Source organism: Pinus tabuliformis, chromosome 1_2, assembly GCF_031772625.1.
Source record: "Pinus tabuliformis cultivar Carrire ecotype Pingquan chromosome 1_2, CPIR1, whole genome shotgun sequence".
Taxonomy (NCBI): Eukaryota; Viridiplantae; Streptophyta; class Pinopsida; order Pinales; family Pinaceae; genus Pinus; species Pinus tabuliformis.
The window spans coordinates 239,092,308-239,112,247 of record NC_142298.1 but is presented as its reverse complement, the minus strand read 5'-3'; the positions used below and the strand labels follow the sequence as shown (position 1 = coordinate 239,112,247).

The window sequence follows — 19,940 nt, the reverse complement described above, 5'->3', positions numbered from 1 at the left end:
CAAGTATGGGATGTTTGGGTCATTAGTTGGTCATGAGAATTAAGAATGTAATTTGCAGAAATTGTACTACAGGTTTGCAGAGGTTGAAGGTGTCAGCTCATCGCTTAAGGCTCCGAAGAACAAATGTGAAGGAGATGGAAGCAAGACCCTTCAGGGTGCTTGTGATGCAGACAAGGTACAGAGAAGTTGTAGATTATTTTTCATGCTTTTGGAGGACCAAAAGCTCCTCAGTGGGGAGGATTGATCTAGGCGGCTCCAGACACATGCAGAAGTCCAAGAGGACTTAGAAAGGGTCAAAAATCAAAGTGTTTGGATTGTACTCGAACTAGGTTCATGTTAAATATCTCATCGTCATGATCGAGGTGGTGTGAACGGTTCGTCAAACCAAGTCCATATGCGAAAGTTAGGAGCAGTGAATGTTCAAGGTTGACTTGGGTGACTGGGCGGGCTTAAGTAGGCAGCAATTTGGACAAAATCCGGCCACCGAATACCAACAAACCTAGGCAAGATTCCGGGCAAATTTGTGGCCTACTTAAATTGACTCCTTCGGTCAATTTTCCAAATTTTCAAAATGCCTAACTGTTATATAAAAACAAATATATATATATATATATATATATATATATATATTTTTGGGGTGGCGGGCCACCCCCCCAACAACCAACTATATTACATAAAATGTATTATTAATGGGCCGGCGACCATGACCCCGCCGGACCCTCCAACCACCGAACTACATTAAACATATGTATTAAGGGTTGTGGGCCAGCCACCTCTAATGGACCCGACCCACACCCAACCTTCGTTTCCATGTATGAACCAAGGGTGGCGGGGCTTGAACCCGCCCGGCTGGTGTGGCCAGCCTGCCTCCCTGGCACCCTCACACACAACCGATTTAATACAACACGCCATAACGGCTCAACCAAACCGCGCCCCATTTGAAACATGTAACGGTTACCCATAAATGCACACCATGTTTAATACAACAAACTTTCATGTTTTATCAGCCCGAGAATGTTATATACACCCATTTTCTTCAGTGAAGGGTAAAAAGGCTGGGCACGGAAATCGAGATGACTTTTTTTAATTAATCTTTGCAGGTGGAACCATGATCCTGGAGAAACACAGGCAGAACCACGATTGAGCCAAATTCTCAGGAGAGCAAAATTTTGCCAGTGTCCAAATCAGACAAATTTTATGTCGATCTTACACCTCTCAACGACACGAACCTAATGGCGTAGTCAGAATTTTGATCTGAGAAATAGATCTTCAGATGACCCAAAGGAGGGAATCTTTGAGGAATGTAAGGGGAATCTAAAAGATTCCTGTAGCCCCAGATTTCCACTTTCTCAAAATTCAGAAATTGGACAGTCGATTTTACACTATTCGACACCACAAATTTGATGGTGCATTCATATTTTCCATTTGATCATTTCATTTTTCGGCCACTTTTCATAGTGGAGTGCAGGTGTCAGCATTCGATGTGCGAGCAGTCCTTTCCATGAGATCCGATGCCACGAAATTGATGGGACAACCAGCTTCAGCAGTTTGACATCCCTTTCTTCAGATGGCCCCAGGATGTGAGGTATATGCAGTGTGTTCATGTACTTCTTTTTGCTATGAGATGCATTGTGTTGCATAGATCCCTGTTTGATGTTTGATGTGGGATTTTGTTTTCTTACTTGTTTCATGATTCCTACTTGATGTGACGCGGAATCATCTATGAGATGTACTTCTTGTCATGTTGTTATTGAGATCCCTTTATCGTCATGTTGACGGGATACTCATGTTGTAGTCATGTATGTCTGAATTGAGATCCCTTTGATGCCATGATTGGCAGGATGCTCATTATTGTCATATATGAAATTATGTCATACTAATAGGAGTCCTTTTTTGAATGAGAGTTCCTGCAGCGGAACATCTCTTGGAGCCACTCCTGCGTGAGGGCATATTCCTTGTATGATAAAGAAAACACATGCATGTACATCATCACTCTTTCCAACACTTAATGCAGTGGCCTACACCATCTTGACACCGAGCCCAGAGACATAGTCCCTTCTAGACGAACTTTGTTATCAACGTCTTGTGTTTATGTTGCTGATGATTGTCATGTTCCTTCTTCTTTACAGCATGCATATCTGTTCCTTTATGCTATTTCAAATGCAATTCTAACAACATCACGAAAGTAAAAGATCTTGGTTAAATCCGGGAGTTGAGTCAACTCGGATCAGACAAGCAGGGGAAAAAGGACTAGGCAACAGCGTCCGCAAAGATTGACAAGTTGTCCTCCAAGCTGAAGGAAGGCTTCGCGACATTTGCAACTATACCTCCAGAAGTGAGGTGGGGCGATATGGAGTTATAGTCCCAAATTGGCGCAGATTTGGGCAGGGTCCAGTGAGGTGTCCTCCTCATGGATCATTACCTTGCTATGGGAGGGCACAATATTCAGTAGCAAGATGGATCAGTGTCAGTGATGCAGTCAGATTCCAAAGTGATAGTTGTTGACTAGTTGTAGTTAGGAGTTGAGGAGCGCAGTGCAGTGTTGACAGAGTACAAAGTGGCAAAGTGCAAAGTCAACAGCAACACAAACTCTTCAGTGGACAGTGCAGTAGCTAGTAGCAGTCAAGACTAAGGAGACAAATGCATCATATTGAACACAGTTGATTTAGTATTTAGGATGCTTCTCAATTGCAGCAGCAATAGATGAGAGGGAGTTGCAGTACAGATGTAGAGTTGGTAGTAGTACAATAGTGTCAGCAGCAGCACGGATACAGCATCAGAGTTACGTAGTGGTTGGTGGGCAGTGGCAGGTAATCGCAGTGACTAGACATCAACAGCGTGACAGAAGGTGGTACAAAGACAGAGTGTTGTGGCAGAATGTGCAGCACTAGAGAACACACCTTCCTCACTAAGAGGGATTGTTAGTTTTTGTAACATCGAAGGTGTTCTAGTCTCGAAACTTTGTGGAGAGGCTAAAACACAAGAGTTCTCCATAACCCATAAATCGTTTTTGGAAATTCCACCTAGAAGTGTCTCAATTAGATTATTAGCCGATTTTTTAATTATTTCCTAAGTCTAAACTTATGAAAAGTGGCTAATTAATCATAATTAATTGAGATAAGGTGTGAATCATCAAGAAACTCACACGGATCGACTCTGATATGATCTTTGCCCTTGATTAAGTTTTAATCTTCGTCATTGGGGTCCCAACAGAAGATTATAAGAAGAAATCGATGGGTAGATGGAGAACACACACTTGTGGAGTTCGACTTCCTTGAAGAGTTAGATTTTCCAGAGGCAGTAGCTGGAAGAGTTCGAGCCAGAGAAGGAAATAGAGACAAAGAGCAACAGGGACAGTGATCCGGAGGAAGTTTTCCCGATCTGGAGAGGTAGCAACAAGAGGTCAAGTTATTCCCAATGAGGCTGCGTAGAGGACTGCGCACACAGCGTCAAAGGGAAATTTGATTTGGTTGTGGGAAAAATCAATTCAACTTCCAGAGGTCTGGACATTCTTCCAAAAGGCCTAAGAATCATTTCCCGCAGTAGAGACAAGCAAAACAACTTGATCAGAGGCAGTTCCGAGCAAGACGTCAAAGGGTCTGCGCAAGCACTAAGCAGAGGGTCCAGGAGGACGGTTTTTTGAAGCAGAGTTGTGTCGAGATTGTTTGTGGAGGAAGGAAAATTCCCTTAGATAATTTAATTCTCTTGCTGTGGATTGTCAGTATTCGGCATCCAGATTGTACTCAGATAAATTCACTGTTGCTTGATGATAAAAACCCTCAGCTGCTACATTGGCTTTCCCAAGTTGGGTTTTTGCAGGAACATTTGTCCAAAAACAAGTGTGTCAATTTTGTGTGTGTGCTAGAATATTTCTCAGTTTCTAGCGCTATTATTTTCCGCAATTTTATTTGTGAAGGTTGCAGTGTGATTTATTCGATAGTTGTCGTAGCAAATAAATTGTTAAATTAATTAACAATTAAAAGAATTAATTCCAGATGCTGCAATAGGATTTCAGTAGATGAAATTTTCACTCCCCCTATACTGGAAGTCACTGACTGAGTGGCTACCTCCACTCTCCCTAGGCTATGGTCCTCATCATCATCATCACCATCATCTTGCTAGTCAGCTCAACTACCAACTAGCTTAGACCCAAACTAAGATATTGGTTGAGGCTCCATCTTGAGAGCTTTATCCTGCTCTTGCTCAACCACCACTTCTCTACTTTGTGCACTACCTACCTTGTTGCTCAAAGCTACACCTGTCTCTACCTGCAACTTGTAGAGATTCTTCACGCTCATACCCATCTGCTTCTTACATCCAGAAGCTAAGTGTTGGAGGTAAGCCTTACCTCTACTAAAGATGACATCATAACCCTTGTCCTCAAGGGTAGCAACCGAAACAAGATTCTGCCTCAATCCTGGAACATATAGAACATCTTTGATATGAAGATGATTACCTAAATCGCTTTGAAAGTTGACAGCGCCAACTCCTCTAGTTGCATACCGACCATCATCTCCTAGCTCAATTTGAAACTGCATGTCCTTTTCCTTCAAGTGGCTGAAACTCTTCTTGTTCCCATTCATGTGGAAGGAAGCTCCTGAATCAATATACCATATATTGTTATCTTTTGAGCTTGCCATGCAAGCAATCAATGAGAAATATTTCTAGAACTAGGCAGAAGCAGCAACATGATCCTTACTATACTCCTCCTTCCGATTAGGACACTTAGAAGCATAGTGCCCAAACTCATGGCAGTGGAAGCACTTGATCTTTCTTAGATCCTTCTTCTTGCCCTTCTCACTGGACCTGACCTCTCCTTGGCCCTTCTTGCCCTTAGCCTTGCTACTCTTACCTGCCAGGGCACAGTTCTCCTCGTCCTCTATCATGATTCATAACTAATCTCCCTTCTTTGGTTTCTCTTCAGAACTCTTCCTGTATGCAATCAGTCCAAAACCTTTTCCAATTTGGGAAGTTCTATCTTCCACTAACAGCGTCCTAGAACCTTTTCCACGGCTTGTGAAGCCCAAGTAAGGCAAAACTCACAAGATCATGATCAAATACAACCACACCCACCCCACCTAGTTCATCTTGTACCTAAGTGAACCTTGACAAATATGGGATGATGGGCTCATCCTTGCTCATCCGGATACTCCTTAACTTCTCCTTAAGAACAAGCTTCCTGGTATCACTGGTACTCTGATACAACTTCAAAATTGTATCGTACATCTCAAACATTGTCTTCTTTTCATGGATATGAGGTATTATATGATCTTTGACCCCTTCTAGAATGATCCTCCTTTCCTTGATATCATTCTTATTATGTTGGGCCAATTGTTGGGGCTCTTGAGGTGGCACTCTCGCCTGCTTGATGTACTCTCCCACCTCATTATCTTCTAGCACTATCATGATCCTCCCATTCCATGGAACAAAGTTCGATGCTCCCTCTAAACAATGATATGCTCTCAACCCTTCGTAAGCTATCCTGGCTCCCCTAAGATCTCTCTAAAACATGCCCACTAACAGCATGTAATCCTTCACAAAAGACTGTACTTAGGGCTTGGAGGTTGCCCACTTCACTGCTCCTTTAGTCCTTCAAAGTTTGCAAACTCTTAGGCTTCAATATTTCTGCCACTGCTAGCACTCTTGTAGTCCTTCACAAGGCCTGCTCTCTGGCCACAATTAGACACCTACTAATTGCCCTCCACCTATACTTAAGATGCCACCAAAAGTGTCCCACCTAAACAATATCCACTTAGCAAAACATCAACATGAAGGAACAAAACATACCCTTGAGGAACGACTTGATCCTGTCCTCAAGTACTCCATTGTTTTGTAGCATACATCTGAAGTCTTATTTGACTTGGATAAGACTTCCTGTACAATTGTACGCTACCCCTTCTTGCCTAAAAAAAATTTCCCATACCTCCCTTAAGTCTCCCTTTTTCTTCGTTGTAATTTTTGGTATCTCGGCCTCCTCAAATAGCTTCAGAACATGTATTAGATGCCTCTATCCAATACTTCGGCCTTGCTCCAAATCACAAAGAAAATATTTCAGCTCAAACACAGAGATCACTCCTCAACCTCATGCCTAGAATAGTCATTAAACTCAACCAGCTCTCTGCCTAGCCTTGGTCCTCCAAACACAGATTCGTCCTTCTCTATGACATGTTGCTCTTGAAAGTGTTATCTTTATTTTGATCCATGCTCTGATACCATGTAGAAAATCCATGAAATTCTGATCTGCTAATATGAGCAATCTGAAATATAATTTCTTCTCAAATAAATACAGAATTTCTCTACTAGACGCAGCGGAATAGGAACAAAAATAAAAGCACAATCACACAATTCAACAACACAGAATTATCTAGGGAACCCAACCGGGAAAACCCTTTACTTGTTATTGACAATTATTATTGAAGAAGAATGAGCAATGGATCTTTTACAATACAATAAAATTTCATTAGAGAACAACCATGTTTTCCTTGCTTACACTAACTGAAAACACCCGTGCTTGTACTTTGATCCCTGCCTCCTAACCCAAGGAATTCATCCTTCTTCAAACTCCCACAAGCCTCTCCTAGGCTCGTTCTCCTTCTCTCACAAGCTCCATGCACAAACTCGTGCTTCTTATTGCTTGCTCTCACCAAAACAATGATCATCAATGTGCCTTCGCTCCTCCTTTTAAAGCAATTTGTATGGCTAAGATTAGCAAGTTCTATATTAGGTAAGTCGAACTTGTGGTTCACAAGTTAACAAAGATTCATTGTTAGTGTTAAATCGTCCTTCCTAAAATTTAGGAGGCCAACTCAAACTCTTCGTCCTGTTCCCAATAAAACTCACACTAGAGTTCAAATAAGTTGGCCTTCTATCTTAACACATTGGTTAATTGCTTCATAACTCGCCATAGATTCCTATTTTTAAGGAGATCGAGCATGCCAAAGAAGAAACTCGGTTTTGGTTCCTCTGATTAAGGCACAAATCAAGGAACCTTTTCGCTACTATTTTCAACACCATTGTCACTCAACTACTGGGGAGAAACCACCAAAACCAAGCTTGTTGCCAACAGAATCAAAAACTCTAAATCCTTTGACTTCTAAATCCTTTGACTTTTGTTGTTGTTACTATTTATTCTGCTATAATGTGTTGGAAATTCGATAAACCAACGCTCCCTGTGTGTTTTGCAACATGGATTAACCACATCTCATGGATCCTTATCTTTGGCGATGTGAACATTTACTAACACCAGCAGGTTTTGGTCTAACGACAGTCGTGATTCCCAATAAGTGGTATTGGAGTGTAGGTGACGAGTTTGTTATACACCCAGCTCATGCTGGGGAGATTGTTGGGCATTGGATAAACCAGCACTCCCTGTGTGTTTTGCAACATGGAGCAACCACCTCTCATGATCCTTATCTGGCAATGTGATCGTTGACTAACACCTGTGAATCTTGGTCTAACTGCAACCATGATTCCCAACACAATGTACTGTTTAAAAGACTAATATAATACTCTATTGTCCTTTAAAAAAAAATAAAAATTACACCACCTAGTAGTGCCAACTTGCCAAGAAATAAGTAAAAATAGAAATTCAAAAGGAGAATTTCCCAAGATGAAGACAAGGAGAAGTCATCCGTTAGACTGAAAATCCCGTCCAAGCCGAGAATTGATTGGAGCAACTTCAATTAAGGACTGTTACGGTAAACGCTCAAATACTAAAATATGCTTGTCCTAACTGACGAGGTGTTTCGACCTGCTTGTCTTCTTTTTTCCTTTCGGAGTCGTGGTAACGGGGACAGGATTGGGGTGATATACAGAAAGATGATGGTTGACTCGAAGGAAAAGGCTGATTGCTTTGGGCAAACAAATGGTACGAATCATATGCACCTGTATTTCAAATTTCGGAGATGGCGTTCGGAGTGCCATCGAAGCCTCTGCCAATTCATCCATAGAAGGTCTTGTTGGCGCCATTGTTCCTCCTCGGTATGCCACTCTTTTTCCTCCTCCCGCCACACATTATTCATGCTGCTGTCGAATGCCGTCAGCACTGCCCGTGCAACATCCCCAAATGTACTTGCCATCTTCCTTCAAAACATATACGCTCATTCTCTACTTTTCTTCTCTTCTCTGTTGTTGTTCGTCTGTCTCTGACTGTTTGAACATATGTGTGCATTTAACTAGGGTTGATCTCCACATATGTTTCCATTTAATTTATGTACTTATGGTAACAACCATCTTTACCGAAACATATAATTTATGTACTTATGGTAACAACCATCTTTACCGGGGCGCTATGTATCAAGAGGCATCCAATTAGATTGTAAAGTAAATCATTTTAAAGTGTAAATAGTAAAGTCCTAATTACATTTTAAAATCCATTTAGACATTTAAAGATGAATTTTAAAACGAAAAAAGAACCAAGATCTCACATATCTTTGTATCTTTTACGTGAGACCTCTTTAATGACAAATGACTGACTCTACATAAAATATAGATGTAGTTAAATGAGGAATTGACATGTGTTGTGTACTTCACCTTTCTCAATTTTCAAGGTAACCCAGGCTAAGCGTGTCACAAGAAACTTGAGTGTAACCAATATGCATTTCTCGTCACGCTTATTTATACATGTGTAACCATGATAACTAAATCTTCAACTCATTAGTCATCTCACATGCCAACACTTTTCCACGTGGCCGCACCTCAGCTTCTAGAACAACTAGAGATCCAACACACAACCGCGACAACAACTTATCTATCTATGTCCATAGAAGCACACATCTTAGAAGATAAACATGCCTAACAAATTAGTTGTGCAGAGTTGACTAAGTCAATATGGATTCTATATCAATGATCAACTTAGACTAAAGAAGTAGTAGATTCATTTAGATGCAAAACAATTTGGAATGAAAATCAAATTTGGAAAGCCACGGCAGAATAATTAGAGTGATTATGGTCATTTTAGTGTTAATCAAGGCAAGTATCAAAATCTAATAAATTTGGAGCTTAAGATTGTATTTTTTTATATTATGTTCTAAAATGCGATGCTGAGGTTTTGTAGTTTGTGCAACAACTCATTATTATTATATGAAAAAAATTATAAAATAATGGGATTTATTTAAAATTTTCTATGTATTCTTAATTTATTCATTCAAGTTTTATTTTAACACGATTGTGAAGATTTAATTTTATTTTGAATATGTTTGTTAAAATTTTATTTAATCTTGTATGATTGCTTTTTTAAGGTTGGTAAAGTTTTTATAATTCATTTTAATGGCTTTGTTTTATTAATTTTTTTGTACATAGTGTTGTCATTGGTGACAACAAGATATCATTGATATAAAAGGGGATGTACGAGATGACAACAATATCATTCATGATGCCTAAGGAAGTAGCGGGACTCATTATGAAGCAATATGATAGCTAGATCTCTTATAGGTTCTCATCTAGCGAAATTGAAGGTGTTTGAATTTATTTAAGTTTTTGGTTCAGTTATAATGTCCAAATGATCCTATAAACTACATGGTTACGTAGGCATTATTGATACCTTTCCAACAGTATATCCTGCTTTGAAAAACTCCTCTCAGATGAGAAGTTATGACTATTTGAGAATCAACAATAGTTGAAGGCTCAAATTATAACACAAAACCCAAATTATTGATGTGTTAAATAGAGTGCACCATTCAAATGCATCTATGGTTCATTGACTAGGTCAACGGCAGATCTCAGTGAAACTAACATGATTATTAATTGTGTTAAAAATTGTGTACCTTTTCATTGATCAGACAACTCAGGATTAGTTTGACTAAAGTGGATGATGGATGTCGACAAGAGATGCACGACACTTAATGCCTCTTGCTGACCTAACAAAATCATGATATGTGGCAAGCATCATATCGCACAAATGGACCAGTTACTCCGCGACACTTGGCACAGTCTCATTGGTCGAATATGGTGACATAGGCAACATGACATCCTTCTACCCAAACACATGGAAATCAATCAAAGGGTTTGATGTGGCAGCAAATACATTGTGGCATGACACGTGGCACAATCAGAGGCCACCATGTGGCAAGCTTATTTGGCACATTATGACTGGTGAAAGGGCCAAAAAAGGGTGACATGTGGCACCCTCATGGCTGCCAGGTGGCCTGACGATGTCATCAAGCAAACAGCTAGTAACCCCCAAGACAATGTCACATGGGGTTGTCACGTGGTTAGATTGGGCCAAGTTTATGAACCTCAACAAGGCATGGTCACATGGAAATGTTAATTATGGTCATATGGATTAGGTTGGTTATTTATAAAACCATTTTTAAATCCATAAAAGTCACATTACATGCCAATTGTATTGAACCTTGGGCCACAAGCATGAGTATAAATATGCCCTTTGATCAGTGGCAAGGGACAACAAAAAAACCAACGAAATACATTTTGATTTGGTCGAACATAGCCTTTATATGTAATCTCATATGTCGAACATTGATCTTATTATCTCTGCAATTTTGGTAATGGTTATGGTTCATTGGTTCACAATTTCATGGTTATGGTTCACATTATGGCTCTTTTCTTTGACTTTATTAGTCTAAAACTGCATGTTGATTACCTTGAGAGCATGGTCGAGGCGCGACATTGAACTATTTTGATCCAGGTGGATGTTGGTGGCCACCCACCTGTCCAACTTGGACCCCCACAACTGTCTCTTTCTGTTTTTCAGGTTCGAATCCTTAATTGTAGCATAGTTTACTATTTTTAGCAGTTTTTCGGGTCCCGAACTTTCTGAGCCATTTTGAGGCCCTAAAATGACATTTTTTTGGGAAAATCGGGAGAAACATAAGTCATGGACCGATGTTGCTCTTCCCAAAGTTGTAGTCCTCAGATAGATCTTTCTAACGAGCTATTGTGCGCATCAAACGAGATCATATGCCAAAGTTACGACCTTAGGAAGTTGATGTACCAATTTACCCAAACAGGGCCCACAGTTTGGTGTTTCATCTTCTAGGGTTAGGTTTTTGGATATTTAGGGTTTTCCATTGTTTCTCAACAATAAATCGGCCTTCGAGCCTCATTGTAACAGAGTTAAGAGGCATGTAGCTGCCACATCTCTTCTCAAAGATAAGCTACCATCGCCCTAGATGGTTTATTTCCATTTTTGTTTGTAAGCATATTTCAGTGTTTTACATTAATGAAAATAAGTATTATTTTCATTGCATATCTGTCTTTATGGTTATCTCTATAATTTGTTGCGTTCATGTTTAAATACGGATCATATATTGAACGATGATGATTGGTTTCCTTAAGTCACGTGGATTGGCCATGTAAGAAATGGAAAGAGAGCTCTTCGCATAACCAAAAAACAACCAAGACATGGAGTCGAAGCCTCTCACCAAACTTAGTGAAGTATCCCATGGTCGAGGTGTAACAACAAAGACGTGGATGGTCGTTGATTGCTGAAGATCTACATAGACTTACCATGAGCTTTGAAACAAATCACATGTGAACAGGTTACAAGATTGAAGTCTGCTTCATACTACATTGAAGTCAGGCTAATCAAATTATATGTGATTCAATTGGATGCCATTACAAGCAGCATTAGACAATGCGACAGGTAGTGGGTTGATTTAATATTGACGAGGTCTCGATTTTGACCTTTGTCACTTGACAGGATTGGTTTGTAATTTTTATTTTTATATATGTATGTCATTTTGTCATGTCATTAGCAACCATTCGATTGGCATTTTGTAGCATTGTTGCTAAGGTATGTTGATTTTGTAGAAGTGCGCTCAAAAAATGAAAATCGTAGAACAATTAATTTAACATATAGCTTTGGATGGTTTTTATGGGTTTCTAAGGTCAATATTCGTCCAACTTTAGTTCCAGTAGAAGCATGGTGATCATGGCTTAGTTGTTGATTCTTTTGAAGGTTTGGAAAGCCTGGCTTACATATATTTTATGTTCAAAAGCTCCTTTCATATCTTTTGAGAGTTTGTGAGCAAATTGCAGTGGTTTTGGAAATAAAGCTAGAACTGGTTCCAAGAAGGAGATTGAGTAACTAGATTGATGGATGAGTTGGAGTAGAGTATGGATAGAAGCATGATCGTCAATGATAGAGATTGATATGACTATATTTGTAGTGGTAATAGTATTTGCAGGCTGCGACAGTAATTGTTGTAGTGGCAGTGTTTGCAAGTTGCAGTGGTAGTGATAACAGTGATGGTGTGGGCAGGTTGAGATAACAGTGAGAACATGTATAGGTTTTGATGGTGGTAGTAGTTATTACAAGTTGTTATTATTTTTCTTTATAAACAAATAATTATTTATGATGATGGTGGATATGGTTTGAAAATGATGTGAGATAGAGGTTCAGAAGGAGTTGCAGAAGGAGGTGGGTGCCTTCACTAAGGTTGGAGCCCACTCATCACTGAGGTTGGAGCCTCAATCAAGTTGGAGCCTAAAGAAGGTTGGAGTATGCTCATCATCAAGGTTGGTGCCTCAATTAGGTTATCTCCTACAGTAAGCAATTGCTTGCATTCTTTTGAGGTTAGTGCCACAATCAAGTTGTAGCGTACCATAAGTGGAAACTTGCATATCTTGGGTGTGGTTTCGTCTAGCAAGTTGTAGCCTACAAATCTATGTAATGAATTGAAGATAAAGAGAAGAATATTTGTGTTTTTCTCTTGTATTTTTTTCCACGTAAAAGCTTGTGCCTCTTATGATGTGATGCTTCTTGATATGTTATTGATATGATGTTAGCTTTATGATGTATTGCTCTAGTTGATGATATGATGTTTATGGTTATGATTCATCATTGTGTGATTGTTTGATAATGAAAAATTATGAAATGGTAAAACTGATCTCACACTGATTCACCCCCCCTCTAAGTGTGACCTTTTGAATATGTTTCTTAAGATTTTTAGGCCGATAGGCCTTCCTTTGAAAGGGACTTTCGTCGTCCATTTGTTCCTCATGCTGACACGTGGCATCAGATTTCGAATGGCACAACCGGGAGTTTTGCAGTCTCGTGCTGACACGTGGCGTCAGAATAGAGCGGGACAGTTCTGCGAGGGAGTGGCGTCGTGTATTCATGGATATTCATGTTCTGCGAGGGAGTGGCGGCGTCGTGTTAACTTCGTGCAGTTATCTTTCGCAGCTTATGCATTCTTAAGCTCCAGTAGTAACTGTTTAGTAACTGTTCTGCGGTTTCCTTCTTGCATAAAACTCAAACTACCGGCAGCGATCAATGTCACAGAGTATACCACTGTTCAAACTGACAGAGGAGCCTGGTTTAACAATCTCACGAACAGGTCTCGGAGCTGGAAATCGTTAGCCGGAGCTGTTGTTTAGAAAACGTCAACACAACATCATTTCACGAACAGGTCTCGGAGCTGGAAATCGTTAGCCGGAGCTGTTGTTTAGAAAACGTCAACACAACATCATTTCTTCCAGGTGAGGTCATCGTCTCTCAATCTAGAATTCTGCTTTTGTGATTCAAGCTCTGGTAAGACGAACCTCAATTTTATATCTCCAAATCCCATGTCAGACTTTGCCATGTATACCACATAAAATGAAATGATGTTTCACATCTATAGTTTAATTTCACCACAATTTGTGCCATGTATACCACATAAAATGAAATGATGTTTCACATCTATAGTTTAATTTCACCACAATTTGTTTCATGAGGTGATTCAGAATTCAAAAAATTTACAGCTGTTACAAGAAGCGCAATGCTCTCATAAGAAGCATTCATGTCCTGGAATTCTTGACAAAAATTGGCCAGAAACATATATATATATATATATATATATATATATATATATAAGATCAACATAGATTGACCGTTTAACATATAGTAAAGATCACCATATAAATATAAAACGAAAGGTTTAAGTCCTTACAGCAGGCATTTTACCGGAGATGTAATTTTCTTCAGCTGCAACCATTTTGGCTACAGGAAAAACAGAGAGCGTAGTTCAAAACAAAGAAAAAACCTCCCTTGTGGGAGTGAAATCAGTTGGCACACCTTCCAATTTTGCGAATCATCGGTTCAGGTTGCCCATTATCGTTAGATCCTGGAAGGGGTCTTTTGCTAGGAAGCAGAGGTACGCCAAACAGCTTGGGGTTTCCTTTCTCGTCATCATCTTCTATCTTTACAGAAATGTAACTTTTCCTACCTACTTCTCTACATGCACCATCTACAAAAGGTGGCCTCTTTGAGGCCATGCTTTCTTTTGCCGAGCTTGAAACAAAAGGGTCGTCATTTGCCACAGAAACTCCCGAGCTCAAGGAGCTACCAGGAAAATCTCTTGAAATCTCCTCTCCTCCATATTGTTCCAAATAATCTTTTAACCGTGCCAACATTGACAACCCTTCAGAAGGACCAACATTTTGGGACAGAAAATTTGCAACATGATCTGCTGATGTGATATTTACATGCCTGGATAAGAAGAGCAAAAGTTGGCTGTGGAGCTTCTTCATTTGTGTCAGCTCAGATACCAATAACAGATTTTCCTTTTTCAGTTTCTCATTTTCTTCAATTGCATTCTTATGGCTAAGAGCATCCACCCCCGTGGAAGAATTAGGAGAGGAGGTGGAAGACCACGTTTGCTCATCACCAGAGTTAGATGGTGAAATAGATCTGTTCTCAGGTGGTGGAGGAGGTTGTATTAGACCTTTTCTTCTGTGTATTTCAGAAAGTAGCTGCTTTTCCCCCTTGTGAAAAAACTCATTTGAGAACTCCCATCTGTCTGGTACAATCTTCCGAAAGCCCTGTATGACGGAACATAGTGTTACTGTAAGTTTCCACAATAATACTTTTGTAATTGCTGATATTCAACAAATAAATATATGTGATATACACCACAAAAGCATGCCATTTGAAACCTGCTTTTAAAACACATTCATAACAAAAATTTCATTAAAACTACAGGTTCATCTATTAACAACAGCTACAGGAACAGACAACAGAATTTATATGAATGTGTGTAATGTTTAAAAAATAGAACAAGGTTAGTCTATTAACAACAGCTACATGAATAGACAACAGATTTTATATGAATGTGTAATGTTCAAAAAAAAACAAAAACAAGCTGTAGCTTTAACATGGCCACAAATTAACTAAAACGAGAACAGTTGTGCTAACATATCAATATCGCAAAGAACAACATCTTGATTATATTACATCAAAGCTAACAACAATGTTTCAAAATATCTTGATTCAGCATGGTTGGGACAAAATTGGAATGGCTCTGTAAAATATTGATAGAAAGTGGAACTAGATCAGAAAATTTGGAAAAATTAGGTCAGAAAAATGGAGGACATTATCTGCTTCTTGGAATTTTTTCCACACTAGTTAACAAGAATTGCAATATTTTCAAGTATTAATTGAATTCTGAACCAAAAACTACAAAAACTTGTTATGTAGGGGATGTCAAGCAAAAAATGTTGTTTATTGTGGTATTCGTTAATTTATATACCTATTATATTAAAAATTATATAATCTTTTGCAAAATAACATTTAGATCATAGTAATCAGTTTCCAAAAGTTCAGTAGGTTTCAAAAAGTTTGGGATTTCAAATAAAATTTGTAGGCTTGAAGAAAGGTGCAGAAATATGTAACCTACAAAATCATACTTCTAAATGATAGACCACGAGGAGCTTGACTAACAGATTCAGAGTGGGTAGTGATATTCCCTTCAGCAGGGTTCAATTCCCTCCCAAGTGTATGGAATGTTTCACCCCATGAAATAGTGGCGTTGTCACAGAGACATTAAATAGGGCCAGATATGGCATTTGTCATACGGTGCAGCAATGCATCCCACCTTTTGACAGGTATTGGCACCTGAGTGTAAGGAAGCATCCTGTGATACTCTTTCATACTTCTAATGATACGTATTACCCAGAAATTAAAATTATCAACAGTGTAGTACATAAATATACAGAAAAGTAGTAACTTGAAATATGCAAAAGTCTCAACAATAACAAATTCAGAGTATCCATAGTTCAAAGAAATAGCTGAGAGTTAAAATGGAAATTTAAACATCTACAAAATCATTGGAGGCATAAGTTAGAACCTTGGGCACGAAACATCTCTGATGGATCATAGGTTTGTTGTTTGGTCTGGGGTTGTATGTTACAGTAGATTGAGACTCTTGACCAATATTATGCATCTTATTTCAAGCAAAGAATGCCTGTCTGATTACAATATGTGTTTTAAGGCTCCAAGTCGGGGATTGCACGTTAGAATGGACTGAGACTCTTAACCAGCATTATGTATGTTTGGCATGTATTAAGGGTTCAATTCAGAGTTGAGATTGTATAAGCCATTTACAGAGGAGGGTAGGTTCAAATAAATTTAGGACTGATCCACGTTACTTTCCCACAACATTCTTCTGCAGCACTTTGTGAAGTTAAAAACACAAAACTTTAACTAAAATCTATAGCGTTTGACTGTTTCTTTTACGATCTTGTGACTTAACTGATAAGAAGGTCGGAAGCAGCCCTTATTTTGATTAATCAAATTAAGGTTCGGCGTTTCGTTGCCACCAATGGATAAAAAGCAATACACTACAGGCGACAATTTCGTAATGTCTTATTGCGAATGTAGATATACATCCTTGGAAAATAATGATAATGAAATCAATCCAAAAACCAAAATAATAAAGTTAATATGTAGCATTACATAACGGAACTATTTAGACATGAGGGAAAAAACAAATATCCCTGTTAAAAATTGTCTACTATCTTTTATATTAATATATACTCTAAACAGGTATGAGCCATAGAAAAGACAACTCTTGTTATAATATCTGAATGGCTAATCCCTGTTAAGGGTTGTCTTATGTCTCATCTATACACAACTCGTTAAGGCGATTAGCCACAAGTATATTCTATAGACAAGGCAACTCTCTTATATAGGAAAGAGCTCTGGTTATAATATCTTAGTAGCTACTCTATGTTAAGAGTTGTCTTGTGGCAGGCGCACACATATATAACTCTTTACAGGCAGGGACTAGCCAAGCATATTATATGTATTCTGCAAAAATAAGAATATATAAAGAGTAGCTATTAAGAGCTCTGTAAAAACATTATCGAAACTCAACAAACCAAAAACCATTACAGAGTTCTTAAGCGAAATAAACTTATGTGTCTTCATAAATCCTAAAGATAGATAAGCGAGTAGGATAGGGTTTTAAGAAGACGGACAGAAAAAGAAAAAGAAAAAGCGATGGCAGACAAAATAGTTGCTGAAATCAACAAAAATTTATCGAAAGAAACCCTTTGGCAAATACCTCAGAATCCTTCGCGGATGCTTAAAACTTCGAAAAAGAAAGGTGTAACAAATTGCACAAATCGAAATACATTTCATATTTAGCTTGCTCTGTCAAAATGATACTCTTAACATGAATAAACTATTTAAATGCAAAATACTTACATATGTATTTAGTTGGTGAACAAAACTTGAGAAATTGTTGTGCTTGATACTCTTAACATGAATAAACTATTTAAATGCAAAATACTTACATATGTATTTAGTTGGCGAACAAAACTTGAGAAATTGTTGTGCTTGAAGTAATTCGGCAATAAATCTCTGGCGAATTCTGCAGGCTGCCAAACAATAAACGTTGTACCCGCTTCATTCCATGAAATTATATCATCCGTGTTCGAATCATCCACCAGCTGATATGTCTTAATTATATCATCCGTGTTCGAATCATCCACCAGTTTTCGGAATTAAGAATTTAATTAACAAACTTTGGCAGCAGAATAGCTCTGCAGTTGTCCTGCCTCAGGAGTGTCTGAAGTGTGAGCACTATGTGGCAACAACTACTTATTTCAGTTGCATCTTCCTGTGCGTTGGAACATTGTTGGTAGAAGCAAAAATGCTAGCAGCAACCAGCTCTGAAGACCTAAATGCCTGTATCAATTAAAATCCAATAAATGATATAGTGTAGCAGATTTCTTCTAGGAGCTTCTTGGTATTCAAGCAAACAAAGTATATCATTATCATTGTTATTAAAATCCATCTTGTATTCAAAGCCATGCTCATCTTCTTGGGTCTGGATGTTGTTGTTTGGATGGATCAATCATCAAACAGTGTAATTGACAACTATGGAGATGTGGGCCTTGATAATAAAACTGTTTTAAAAGAATGGTATCTCATTCTCATCTTCTTGCTAACCTTCATTCAAATATTTATTTTAGCTGTCTTTTGCATTTTCCTGTGCGTTAGGAATAACTCCTCCTCCAATAACAATCACACCAACAACCCCTACTACCCCAATCACAACCCCTACCACCCCAACAGTTACCCCTTACACCCCTCCCTCAACACCTACCACAACAACACCGACAACCAGCTCAAGCCAAAGTTGGTGTGTAGCAAAGCCTGGTACCCCTGATTCAAGCTTGCAGGTTGCTCTGGACTATGCTTGCGGGCTTGGAGGTGCAGACTGTACAACAATTCAACAAATTGGCACGTGCTATAACCCAGATACTATTTTTTTTCATGCTTGCTATGCTTTTGACAGCTACTACAAGAAGAATGGCATGGCCCCTGGTACTTGTGACTTTGCTGGCAATGCAATTGTGACTACTCAAGATCCAAGTAAGCTATATGCCCTTATGCGAAGTTTGTTTTTTGCCCCCTGTTTTTCTTTTCATTGAATTTCTCAGTTTATATGGATTCCTATGGTCCTGTGGTGACGATAAACGTTTTATCCACTTTTACATAGTTTGTTGTCTGCTTGTTTTGTTTCACTGCGTCAACTTCTTGGATACCTTCCGCTGAGTCTCATCTTTACATTGTGTTAGATGATAGTTGAGTTGCATGCTTATGATTCATCTACCCACTTCCATGCCTGGTTGAGCTCATCTGAATGCAAAGACATCCTCCGCTGATATACATTTTCCCATTGTAGGTTCCACCATGATAAGTAAGTGACATGATTATAGACCCATTTCCTGCCTGTTGTCTGTCTTAAAACTGCATGCAACCTTCAAATGTAAACACTCGTTATGGATAACTTGTATTGTTCAGGATATTTCCTTTTGGTTTAATGATGGAACTGTGTGATGTATTAACAGAGAGTTATATTTGTAGGCAATCTGCTCTTCTGCATACAACATAACTTTCATTTATGCCTGGATATATTGCATATTATTTTTTTCTTTATTGATTTTGTTATGAGAAGCTAAGGGTATGCATACTAAGTTTCCTTTATACCCACTCTGTCTTCTGCAAATTTTACTGTTCCAGTTTATATGAATATAAAAGACGTTTTTGTTTTTTGTGCACCGTTTTGGTTCTGCTAGATTCAAGATATTTGACTGTGATTAATATGCTTGACATTATACATTTTCGAAAATCTTCCCTTCATGGGTTAACATGATATACAAATTGAGGCTTGAAATTGTGTGAGACTGGAGAATGCATTGCACTCATGCAAATCTTCCTTTATGGATTTTGTGATGACAGGTACTGGGACATGCACATTTCCACAAAGGTATATACTAAGGAACCGCATTCCTCCTCCTATCTTTTGTTCATTTTTCTGTTCTACAATAAGTACTTTTTCAAGTTTTCATACAGAATTGAGAATCAAGATTTACTGGATTTTTGATATATTTTATGTTATATCTCAGCTTATAGTTTTGTAGCATTCTGATTTTTCCAAATTACTTGCAGCAGTAGCAGTTCATCACTTCTTAATACAAGCATACCTGCATCTGGTGGCTTGGGTGGTACTAGTATTCCACCAACATCGGGCAATAATGGTGATGCAACATCCATATTCTTCTGTGTTCCTGTTTTCTTTGCTTTGTTTTCTTTGATTGTATCTATGATGGTCGGAAAACAGCTTTAGATGATATCGATCTCTATTGGGTGAATCGAGGAGAAACATCAAGATGTTTTAGTTGGAATAGCTAGTGTAGACAGAGAGCTA

General features: G+C 38.7%; 1 protein-coding gene, 1 long non-coding RNA gene and 1 pseudogene across 12 annotated transcripts in view; 1 reads left to right on the top strand and 2 right to left on the bottom strand.

The window, feature by feature from the left end:
• LOC149205269 (uncharacterized) overlaps positions 1 to 8,202 on the bottom strand; it is a 525,377-nt gene extending 517,175 nt beyond the window's left edge. For 5 of the 9 annotated variants that reach the window (XM_089393433.1, XM_089393434.1, XM_089393438.1 and 2 more), the window contains exon 1: positions 7,885 to 8,195. In XM_089393433.1, coding sequence (XP_089249559.1) covers positions 7,885 to 8,078 — 194 coding nt within the window. In that variant the 5' untranslated portion in view covers positions 8,079 to 8,195. Of the gene's footprint in view, positions 1 to 7,884 lie in introns of all 9 variants that reach the window. The other 4 variants (XR_016251865.1, XM_089393437.1, XM_089393439.1 and 1 more) reach the window with 2 other exon arrangements.
• A 5,419-nt stretch (positions 8,203 to 13,621) lies between these two features.
• On the bottom strand, positions 13,622 to 17,727 carry LOC149205268 (heat shock factor protein HSF24 pseudogene; annotated as a pseudogene). The gene is made up of 2 exons (XR_016253026.1): positions 17,518 to 17,727; positions 13,622 to 14,763 (listed from the first exon to the last, which is right to left on the bottom strand). The product of XR_016253026.1 is annotated as a heat shock factor protein HSF24 pseudogene (transcript).
• A 524-nt stretch (positions 17,728 to 18,251) lies between these two features.
• On the top strand, positions 18,252 to 19,940 carry LOC149205267 (uncharacterized). Of its 2 annotated transcripts, none has more exons than XR_016251864.1 (3): positions 18,252 to 18,601; positions 19,472 to 19,499; positions 19,685 to 19,940. It is a non-coding gene; the product is annotated as an uncharacterized LOC149205267 (long non-coding RNA). The 2 variants fall into 2 exon arrangements; XR_016251863.1 differs by having other exon boundaries at positions 19,682 to 19,940.